Below are 12,085 nucleotides of genomic sequence, written 5' to 3'. Positions count from 1 at the left end.
ACGCCTTTGAGTAAGTTCCTGAAGTCTACAGTGACGTCAACTCGAACTGTCTCGGATTCCCCCTTCGTGTTGTAGTTCCCTTGGCAACAACATGGTTTGTTTTTGTTTCTGTTTTAGTCCTGACTCCAAATGCTGTTCAGTCATTTGTTTTTTACTTGATTATGTCCATCTGTTTTTGTTTTGTTCTTGATTAGTCTGCTCATTTATACCCCATTGTGTCTGAGATTCTTTGCAAAGCCAAAGTGTCCTGCTCTGCTTTGATTCTCAGCCGTTCTTCCGGGTCTAATAATGGATTACACTTGTTTTATGTTGGCTGCCTGTTCTCTGACCCTCGCAATGGACTTTGATGATGATGATGATCGATGGACTGCCCTTATTAAATCTAATGCTCAGTTTATGTACTTGCATCCTTCCTTACTTCACTGCACATTACACCTTTCCTAAATCCAGCTAATAAAGTAATAAATCAGCCCTTAAGATAGGCACAGGGACACAGGGATATTAAAATAAAGTTGGGAGAACTCCAGAATGGTGTTAAAAACATGGAAATGTGGCCAGGTTTTTTAGGGAATATGTCATAAGATAGCTGAGTTCCTTCAGAGTTTTAAACTCTGTCTAATAACAGTAACACAAGGCAAGTGGACTTATGTGCAGTTACCAAACAGATGTGCAGAGGTATTTAGTTGCACAAGCAAAAGACAGATAAAAATATATTGAGCAACCCCTTACAGTAAGCTTTCTAAAACTTTATCGCCGCATTATGTGAGCAGATGTTTTGCCTCATAATACTGATAGGCCGGATATGTTTTGTTGTTGTTTATTTTTTTTAGGAGCAGGCTGCACCACTGTCCCTCCCCCAACAGATGAGTGTTTGAATGACTGCAGTGACCAGGGCCGCTGCGTGGATGGGAAGTGTGTGTGTTTCCCTGGATTTAGTGGACCTGACTGCAGTGTGCTCAACTGCCCCAGAGACTGCAGCAACAAGGGGAAGTGTGTAAATGGCAAGTGTGTTTGTGATCCCGGCTTCACAGGCCCAGACTGCTCTGTTAAAACATGCCCCAAAAATTGCAGCAGCAATGGCAGGTGTGTGAATGGAAGATGTGTGTGCAATGCAGGATTCACAGGTCCAGACTGCTCAACTGTACAGTGTCCTGGAAATTGCAACAACAAAGGAAGGTGTGTGAATGGGAAGTGTGTGTGTGACACCGGATTCACAGGTCCGGATTGCTCTGAAAGGTCCTGCCCTGGAAATTGCAACAACAAAGGCAAGTGTGTTAATGGGAAATGTGTGTGCAATACTGGATTCACAGGTCCAGATTGTTCTGAAAGGTCCTGTCCCGGAAATTGCAACAACAAAGGAAGATGTGTGAACGGAAAGTGTGTGTGTGATACCGGATTCACAGGTCCGGATTGTTCTGAAAGGTCCTGCCCCAGAAATTGCAACAACAAAGGAAGATGTGTGAACGGGAAATGTGTGTGTGATACCGGATTCACAGGTCCGGATTGCTCTGAAAGGTCCTGCCCCGGAAACTGCAATAACAAAGGCAGGTGTGTGGATGGAAAGTGCGTGTGCAATACGGGATTCACAGGTCCAGACTGCTCTGAACGGTCCTGCCCCGGAAATTGCAACAACAATGGCAGGTGTGTGAATGGGAAGTGTGTGTGTGATGAAGGATTCACAGGTCCAGACTGTTCGGAACGGTCCTGCCCCGGAAATTGCAACAACAAAGGGAGGTGTGTGAATGGGAAGTGTGTGTGTAATGAAGGATTCACAGGTCCAGCCTGCTCTGAACGGTCCTGCCCTGGAAATTGCAACAACAAAGGCAGGTGTGTGAATGGGAAGTGTGTGTGTGAGGAAGGATTCACAGGTCTAGATTGTTCGGAACGGTCCTGCCCCGGAAATTGCAACAACAAAGGCAGGTGTGTGAATGGGAAGTGTTTGTGTGATACTGGATTCACAGGTCCAGATTGTTCGGAACGGTCCTGCCCCAATAACTGCAGCAACAAAGGCAGATGTGTAAATGGACAATGTGTGTGTGATGTTGGCTTCACCGGACCAGACTGTTCCACCAAGACCTGCCCAAATAACTGCAGCAACAGAGGAAGATGTGTAAACGGCAAGTGTGTGTGTAATCCCAGTTTTGCTGAGCCGGATTGCAGGGAGTGTAAGGATGGATTTACAGGACCTGACTGCGCAACGGGTAAGTTGATTTATCCACCACCTTTACATTTAACTGATAATACAGGTGAGGTTGAAACTGATAATACAGGTGAGGTTGAAACTGATAATACAGGTGAGGTTGAAACTGATGAATAGACATTATGTGGGAACCAGAGTAGAGAGCTATGAAAACTGGAACTAGGAACTACTGGTAACAAAACTATAAAACCTGGTAAATAGACAAATAAAAAAGAGAAATGTACTTGCTGCACAACACAGAGGCTGAGACTGACACAGAGAACATCCTGTAATTGACACTGGGAGGAATACAGCCAGAGACTGACACTGTGGGAGCTGGATTGGTTCAGGATTGGTTCAAGGGGCACAGACTGATATGGAGGATGGATTAGGGCAGAGTGACTGCTGAGAATGAGATTGTGCAAGAACAGGGCCTGATGTTGAAGAAGAAGAAGAAGCTTGATACATGAGAAGGAGTAAAGTCTGAACTTTATGTTGGGGAAAGAGTAGAGTCTGGACTATATGTAGGAGAAGGGGTAGAGTCTGTACTTAATGCTGGGGAAAGAGAAACGTGTAACCTTCATTTTGGGAAAAGAGAAGGGTCTAAGTTTGATACCAGGAAAGGAGTGGAACTTGAGCTTGATGTATGGGATGGAGTAGAGTCTGAACTTTATGTATTATGTGTGGCAGAAAGAGAAGAATTGGAACTTCACAAAGGCTAAAGAGTAGAGTATGAACTTTATGTTGGGGAAAGAGACGAATCAGACTTTCATGTAGGTAAAGAATTAGAATCTGAACATTATCTTGTAGAAAAAGAAGAGTTTGAGTCTGATGATGAGTCTGATGAAGAATAGAGATAGAGTTTTATGCTGGAGAAGGAATAATGGTTGAGCCTTTTACTGGTGAAGGTGCAGGATCTGAAAGTAATGCTGGAGAAGACTCAATGACAGGAGGTAAGGCGATTTTAAGGTCAGAGGCTGAGAATGGACCAAAGTCCAAGTTAGGGGCAAAGTATGATACTAGGAAAGGATCGATAATTGTGGCTAATGAAGATAGAGCAGAACACAAAACAAAGCCAAGTGCATGAGCAGAGACAGGAACAAGAACAGAAGCATAACCAGAATCAGCAAGGGACAGAGACAAACCTGGAGGTTATTGCTGCAGAAGCATTGGCCCAGTGTTGCGTGTGACGTTGGGGTTACTAGCACTAAAGTCTGATGAGGTGCAGATGGGCCTGCAGACTTTTAAAGACAGTCACTGTAAAAAGCCCAAAAATGGTCCAGCATAAAAAAAGGGTCTGATTTCAGGGTCATCTTCAGTTTATACCAGGTGTGTACCATAAAGAAAATGTATTAAAAATATACAGCAAAGTTCTTACTACAAGCTACAAAATATCTGCACAACATAATTATGGTATGATAGCTACAGATTCACACCTTTGATGTACTGATCTATTCTCCCTTTTTCTATCCCGCTTTCCTACCAGCCCTGATTGCGGTGTCTCACTTCAGCACCAGAAACATCACCGAATCTTCAGTTACACTCTTCTGGACTCCACCTATAGTGCAGTACAACACTTACCGTATCACCTTCACCAGTGAGGTAAATAACAACTGTTTGTCCTGATATAAACTACCATCGCAAACTCACTTATATCACACGGTGTCCTTTCCACCCACCTGTTTTTATAATATCATGGTTGTCTTGGGGTTGTGAAAGTGCTGTATGGACAAAAGAGGTGTGATTTAGGATGATGGAAACATAGTAAATGTATTCCAATCTTTCCAGTCACTCTTTTAATTATGGCATTTTGCTGATCTGCTGAACATTATCAAGAGGGGCAACAAAATGCCATAATTAAAAGAGTGACTGGAAAGATTGGAATACATTTACCGTGTATATGCAGATGCACAGCGATATTTCAAAAATTCCCTTATAAGTTCACACACAGTCTCCTTCACAGCTGCTTTGCAAGTGTGTTGAACCAACTGCCTCCTTCTCTTACTCACTTACTCTGTCTTCCCAGCATTGACATATTTCTGGTTTACCACAAACTACTTCCTGTCACATGACCTTTCGTTTAGGAAACCCCTGATATGAACCACATGCGGCGTACTGCACCTGTCTGTGTGATTTCAGTGTGCTAACTTCTCCTTTCATAACAACACGAATAATATCAAGTGTACTTGATGCAATAAGTAATCTAACCACTGCAGGTTTTTTTCTTTATCAGTTATAAAAACATCCTCAGTTGATCCATATTATTCATGAATCCATTATTTGAACAGTGAGACAGAGACAGAGTTTCCAGTTCATGCCAGGGTTGCCAGATCATCTCAAAAGGTGTACAAAAAGACTTGAATATACCCCAGAAAAGGTATAAAGGAAAAGGTCACAAGGTCACCATGGTACACATTTGGGATACTGTTTTATCATCACCTGGTACAGAAATGATCCACTGTTTGCAGCATTCTTCTATATTTTGACCATTTACCAGACAGAGGGTCCTTGGTGGTCTAGTGGCTAAGGATACCGAGGCCCGGGGTCAATCCCCGAGCTGGGAACCAACCCAGCCACTGGGAGTGCACTCTCTGTGCCGGTCCCAAGCCCAGATAAAATGGGAGGTCAGCATTGCGTCAGGAAAGGCATCCGGCGTTAAACCTGTGCCAAATCAAACATGAGGACCAGTGATCCGCTGTGGCGACCTCTAACGGGAGCAGCCGAAAGAACAACAACAACAACCTGACATTCAGACAGTATAGCAGAAGAAACATATAGAATGAATGATCACTTTCTCACAACGTGATGATGTAGCTAGGCTACTTACTCAAAAGCATTCTGTTCACTGTAAATACTCTTTCTGACCTTATACTTTCCCTTTTGCATTTACAATCCCATTGATTGCATTTAACTCTGATTATTTCCTTTAAAACAAAATGTAAACTATTTAAAAAAAAAAAAAAACTCCACCACCTAGAGGTGGTCTTGCTTTTCCCACCCACAACCTTGTTCCAAAACTAGTCTAATTTGTTGTAAAGAAATGCTGGCAACCCTGCCTACAGCTCTCATCTAATCAGAACACCCTGTTCTAGACTTAATTAGCTAAGTGTGAAGAGTATTTTAATAGGATGTGTTCAACATACAGGATTCAATCTCATTAGCAAGAGCAATGGAGCAAATAGATTGACACACTCAGTACAGAATATCTTCAGTTTACATTTATAAACATCATCATCTGCCATTTTGTAAAGAATTTAGCACCAGTGTGAAGCAAGGTCTTCTGGGTAAGCTCCTGAAATCAAACACACTTGACTTATTATTTGGAATAAGGAATTGGAACAGCCTTTAAGGAATATAACCAAAGGAAAGTAGAGAGGAAAGTCTGTGAAGTTAAAACTGTTTAAAAAACAATCCTGGAATGTAGCTCTTTGTTTACAGACATTTGGGACTTCCTCTGTTGTTCCCGTGTTTAAATGTTTTCAAATGAATGCATTACACAGACCTGGGTGTGAATTTTGCAACCTCTTCCTCCACAATTTTCCACTTCACGCCCCCATTCCCTTTTTTTCCTGAGTGTATAAAGTGCTGCTGCACAGATGGTATCCCAGCAGGGGGGCAACTCAGGGTCACGGCACCATTTTTACAACACACTTCTGAGTTGGCACGAATCACAATGAAAGAAAGAATTCCCATCGGACTAACATGCAGATTTATGAGCGGAACGATCTCAGACTCAGACTAACATGGGTTTGTTCTTTTTTTTGTATTTTTTTTTTTTTGCTCATTGAAAACATCAGATTGAGAACAGCTGGATTACAGGCTTTTATGTTACATCAGAAGCAGCAACAACAACAAAAACCATTTATATAGCACCATTCTCAAAATCGAGGAGGTCAAGATATAGAGACAAATTATTCTTTAAATTAGAAGAAGAAGAAGACTTTATTTAGATAATAAAAATCTATAGACCGTCAATATCATGTCACGTGACTGGACTCTATAGCAGGAGTGTCAAACTGATTTTAGGTAACATTACACTCAGTCCAGTGTCCAGTGGTTCTGGCCAAAAAACCTGCTTTAGTGGCCAATAACACATCAACACCTCCTCTTAAATGTGTTCATTTATCTGCACTTATCTGAAATGTTTTATTATTATTCTGATTGTAGAACTGAACGAAACGTGACCACACTGCAGTTCATTAGCAAAAACCCTGATTTTCCCAATGACATTTTCCCCATAAACTTCTCTACATTTTGTAGCGTTACATCCTGGAAATGAAATGGATTTAACTGGGATTAGATGTTAACTTTTAGCTTGCTTATGAATAATTACAGTTTATGAGTTTATGGCCTGGAGTTTATTGCTCTATTTTGCGGCCCAGTGGAATAACAAAGCTCTTTTTTTTAATCTTTCAATTCAATTATGGTCCACAAGATGATTTTAATTTACAGCACATATATTAAATTCATTTGGCCGGTCGGGTTAGAACCTTTATCGGGCCGGTCCTGGCTGTACAGGTTAATAATTTTTGCCTTTTCCTTTATTTTAATTGAATGTTCTGGTTAATAGTTCTTGATATTCAGTAGATAGACTATCAAATCATCCTTAGTCCTATCAGATAAACATCATTTCACATGTGGAGAATGAGTTGATCAGCTGCTTCGTGACAGTGTGTAGATGGTTTGTACATTGAATTATCAAAATAAAGCGTTATTAAAGTCACAGAGCTCAGAAAACTTTTAAGTAAGTAATAAACACAGCGGGTTGTTATTATTGTAAAATACTGAGAGACTATGTGGTGTGACGGTAACCCTGTTACCACCCTGAAGTTGATTATTTTCCTATAACAGCACATCTCTAGGTGTTTTATTCCTCTTATACCACAACAATTTCCCAAAAATTATAATTATTATTTATTTAAAAATGACAAGTCACACTTTTATCCTTTTATAGTTACATTTAATGTTATGGAACTTCTGAGAAACAGGTGAGTTCCTGTTGTCACTTACGTTATAGCAGCTATAAACAGTCATTCCCACACTATCCTCTGTTTTTTCTCTCTCTTGAAGTTAATAAGACAAAAAAAACACATCGCAGCTTGTCATGTTACAGAGAAACCGCCAAGAAGCGTAAACTCCTCTGTCCTGAAGACGTGGGAAAACTTAAAGTTCCAGCTTTACCTCTGACTGTTACAAAGCGCCGACACTGGAGACTCCTTCCATAAATGTTACATAAACATCTCCTTACAGGAAACTTCAACGAAATCCGTTTCTGTGGCGCGTCCACTGTACAAGTCCCATGTATCATTACCATAGAAATGACAACATATTAGAATGAACACATTAATATAAACTGGTGAGTTTTACCTTCTGACCAATCAGAATCCAGAATTCAGCAGTGCTTTGGCATACAATTAATTAGAAGTGGACAAACAGAGGCTAATCACAAAAATATTAAATCACACATTTTAAAAATACAGAAAAGCAGCAGGATGAGAAAAATCCAATATTCTAGAGTAGAGTTCTAGGCTGGACTGCAGGGGAAAAAAGCAGACTTTTATTTGCCCGTAAAGGAAGAATGCAGCCGTGGAAAAAAATCGTCATCTCCTTTTTCATATCAGAGCAAGCAGGAGAGTTGATTTAGTGCTTCCAGACCACCAGTGCCAGTCTGTGTGAGTGAAGTGTGTAATCACAGCAGCGTTTATTCCATCCATGAGCCCATCCTCATTTCGTTTGGAGCCGACACAGCTTAGTCTTTCACTTTTTATTTACCTTCTCAGGACGCTATAACTCACAGAGATGGAAAGCGCTCCCAGAGCCTCCCTCCAGGGTGACGTGTGCTGATGAATGGGGAGAAATCTAGAATTTATTAGCATGCTCAGCATGAATCACGTCACATTAACACTGATGGAGAGTGCTTAGAATTTGCTCCAACACCGCTATCAAGACGATATCCTCAGTAAATCCAGGTCAGACCCCAAGAGCTGTTCTACACGTCAGTCATGTTTCAGGAGTACCGCAGTAATGCTAAACAGTGCGACCTCCCAGAACATCTGTTTGGCGCACAATCTACACAGATTACACCACCATGCACACAAACTGTTATGGAAATGTACATTTGTTGTACATGAAAAGAAGCGAGGAGAGGAAATGAGAAGCAGAAGGATGCCAGAGTGAAAAGGCCCTTAATAGCTGTTGTCAGGAAAGTGGTGTGGACACGATTAGCCCTTTCCATTGACATGCAGCCAGTGTTGGTGCTGGAACCAGGGATGGGCTGATTCTCTAGCAAGCCTTTTCAAGAAGCCAATGTTTTATGAGCTGAACCTTTACATAATCAGCTGTAGGAATTGCCCTAGACTCTACTGTGAAAATAATGAGCTGGTTTTGTTAGCATTAGCAATATATGCTTTGTTAGATTGCAAAGCTTTCTGGGTAACTTGGTCTACAAAGTCTACAACACGGTCCTTCAATTAATGAGCAGAACATCATTAAAGGCAACCAAGATGGTCTTGTAGCTAAAATTCTCATAATTCTAACAAAACCTTTATTGAGAAAACACATTAAGTAAATAAACTGTTTTTAACTGGAAGAGAGTTTTTCAGTTCTCTGAATAGCCCTTAAAAACTCCATGTAGAGAGTTTTCTCATCAGAAGAGTTTCTCTCAAAAGCTAGAACCCTTTTTAGAAGCTAAGAACTCTTAGTAATCCAACAAACACATAAAGAACCCTCAAAGAACCCTTGTTTCTGAGAGTGTATGTAATAACTTGGTAAGTGTGAAGTACAAACTCCAAATTATTACTAATTATAAGTGTTCTCCTAAGTAGAACCCTTTATGGAAACTAAGAAATTTTAATTTAAGGGTTCATTGAATAATTAAGGATTCTTAACCTCCAAAAGCAAGGTAGGGAAACAAAATACAATCTGTTGTTGGGTCCTACATAGAATCTTTAAGGGTTCCTCTAAAGGGCCAACCAAAGAACCCTTAGAGGAAGTAATTTTTATCTCATTTTCCTTTCAAAGTGGAGAGTGTACATATATAATAATAGTTTCCTTAAGTTTGGATAGTTAAAACTTATTAGCTTCCTAAAAAGGTTCTACTTGGAACCCTTTCTGATAGGGAAACACTTTGTTGAAGGATTCTACACAAGACCTTAAGGATTCCCCAAGACATTCAACCAAGCAACGCTGAAGGGTTCTAGATTTTCTATGAGAGTACACTCTTAGAAAAAAAGGGTTCTACAAGGGTTCTCTAAGGGTTCTCTGGATAATTAGAGGTTCCTAGCCTCCTAAAAGGGTTCTACTTGAAACTATGTCTGATAGGGAAGTACTTGATATGTGGTTCTTCACTGGACCTCCAAAGTGACAAGCGAAGAACCCTTAAGGGTTCTAAATTTATTTCTCAATAAGAGTATATGATAAAAGATTGAATGTGTTTTTTAATTAGCATGTCCTGGTTGTAATATAGATTTTTATATCTTATTTTTTATTAATTCTTAAAATTCGCCTAATTGAATGCAGGTGGAACAGTCTGGGATTAGTCCATTATCAGGAACTCAATACCAGTGAGGAGAGTTTTAAAGAGTTTGTTTTTCTTAAGAAAAATACAACAACTGTTTCATCCAGAACCAAACAGTGATGAACTGAATGCACTGTTAATGATAATGTTAACTCCTTTCAAGCAGGTTCACATTAAAAATAAAAAACGTAATTAATTATCTGTGGAGCGTATATGTCTGGAGTGTATAGTCTCAACCCCAAGGACAATACAAGCATTGTTCCTCATTTTGTTAAACATGACTAGAAGCAATGTAATCTGGTGTATGACCCATGTTAAGGAACTTGCAGTTCTGATTAATAGTACTTAATCAGCTCACATACGCAGAAAGACTTAAAATCTTAAAATCTTAATAATGTTGGTTGATTACATTTGACAGTTTGGTGCTCTATTATCTAGACAGACGTCTTTAACTAAGCCTCTGTGTTATGAAGCAATTTCAGCTAATCCGTCATTCCACCAGCATGTGTTCTCAATCCTCACCCCATGTAGCGTGTAAATCAGACGAGCCAATCTGAGGCAGGAAAAGTAATGCAATTCCACATGGTGAAATTGTTATCTCCGTGAGGTAAGATGTATCTGGCAGAAGAAACAAGTGTGTACCATTTTCTCCCAACTTCCTGTCTGAATCCAGCCAATTCTACAGAACTGCAGGCTCTGAGTGTGGAAGAAGTGTGTAGTGTGGACACTAAGGGACAGGAGGACCTGGGAAAGGGGTCCGTAATCCGAGTCCAAATGATCTGGGGAAGACATTGATCTGTAATCAGAGTCCAATCTTTACATCAGTATTTATGTGGGGAAAGTTTCTGGTATTCAGAGTCGGGTTACGCAGTTGCTTAAGTGGATTTTCTGATCTCCACATTCAGTTTATTAAAATCACCGGCATGTACTTCACACCTCTGAATCTGTTGCCAGATTTTTCTTGAGTAGAAGCGTCTGAGATGGAAGGTTTTCAGTAGCAGCTACACCACCACCTTTAAACCTGAAAACAGTCAGGGATAGAAAATGCGGACCGAGGAAGGAAATAGAGGGTTTTTTTCTGTGTTGTCAAATGTAATACAATGTACAATAAAACAAGAGACAATTTAAAAATGAAAAATAAAAAGACTAATAGTTGTAATCATCAGAATAATCACTGGTTTAATTAAACAAAATGGCTTCCACGCTCATTATTCAGCAGCATATAGAATAGCACTTGATCCAGCACATCCTGCTATTTAATATTTTATTCTATTTTATATTTTAATTATTGTGCTCCAAATGTTATTCATGAGCAACTTAACGAAGCCACAAGATTCTAAATCGAGGTCATGGAATCATAATGTGTGTGCAGGATGTTGGACGTTTTTATCACGTTTTTAATTCTCTACTTTGATTGGTCAAATTGATCAAATAAAGTCAGTGTTTGTGTTAATTCGATGCGCTCTCCTGTAAAGAAAACGCGTCCACGGTGTGAAAGATAATCTGCCCGAGCGCTTATCTGCTACATTTACAGAGAAACTTTAACTTCATTCATCATTTTGTTCATAAAAAAATTCAATCCTTGAGATGAGCCGTGTCTCTATTAAGATGCGTTTCGTCTGATGTTCTCCATGTGGAAAAAAAAAAGGTTTCTGTGACCTTTAACAGGATGAAATTATTAACTAATGAATAGTGTCATCTTTGTGTATTTAATATTGGCCTCGAATAACATTCCGTGGTGTGTGTGAGTGTATTTACAGCCAGAACGTAAATTTCAGCATGACATATTGTGGTTACAACAAACTGTCAGACAGTGGCGCTGGACTTAACACTGCTCCTCACTCGAGCTGATATCACGCAAGAAAAATTCGCTTAAGTTCAACATCAGAATTGCATGTCATTGAGACCCGCCTCTTTTTTAGATAAACTCCGCCCACATGTGTGTAACTCTCCCATAACTTCTGAAGCGCTTAAGTCTGTAGTTACGTCTGAGGACATGAATAATTTCAATATTAAATCCTCACTGAGAGATTTACTCTGAATAAGTGCATCATGGCCCTTTTAATAAAAGATCCTCATGAATCTGTAAGTTTGAAGAAGAATGTGTGTCACTGTATTGACATTTAATTATTGGAACAATGAATGATTGTGTTTACGTGGTTATGAGACAGTCCAGGACTGTCAGAACGCCACTGTTCGGCCACTGAGCAGGTTGGATTGTAATGTTGTTTGCTGTAGGTCACTTAGAAGATTAAAAGTGAATGGTACAAATAAAAAATAAATAAATAATATGAATAAATAAATGAATAAATTAAAAAAAAGAGTTTAAATCTGAATCTATGCAAAGATATTGTAATTAATAGGCTGTTGGGGAGGAGTGTCAGGCCTGG

General features: G+C 39.8%; 1 protein-coding gene across 3 annotated transcripts in view; it reads left to right on the top strand.

Annotated features, from left to right (window-relative positions):
• Positions 1 to 12,085, top strand: part of LOC113524928 (tenascin) — a 46,308-nt gene that overhangs the window by 5,704 nt on the left and 28,519 nt on the right. For all 3 annotated transcript variants that reach the window (XM_053236948.1, XM_053236946.1, XM_053236947.1), the window contains 2 exons: positions 831 to 2,201; positions 3,666 to 3,781. In XM_053236948.1, coding sequence (XP_053092923.1) covers positions 831 to 2,201; positions 3,666 to 3,781 — 1,487 coding nt within the window. The remainder of the gene's footprint in view (positions 1 to 830; positions 2,202 to 3,665; positions 3,782 to 12,085) is intronic.

The sequence above is a fragment of the Pangasianodon hypophthalmus genome, chromosome 9, assembly GCF_027358585.1.
Source record: "Pangasianodon hypophthalmus isolate fPanHyp1 chromosome 9, fPanHyp1.pri, whole genome shotgun sequence".
NCBI classification, from domain to species: domain Eukaryota; kingdom Metazoa; phylum Chordata; class Actinopteri; order Siluriformes; family Pangasiidae; genus Pangasianodon; species Pangasianodon hypophthalmus.
This window is presented reverse-complemented; position numbering and strand designations above follow the sequence as displayed.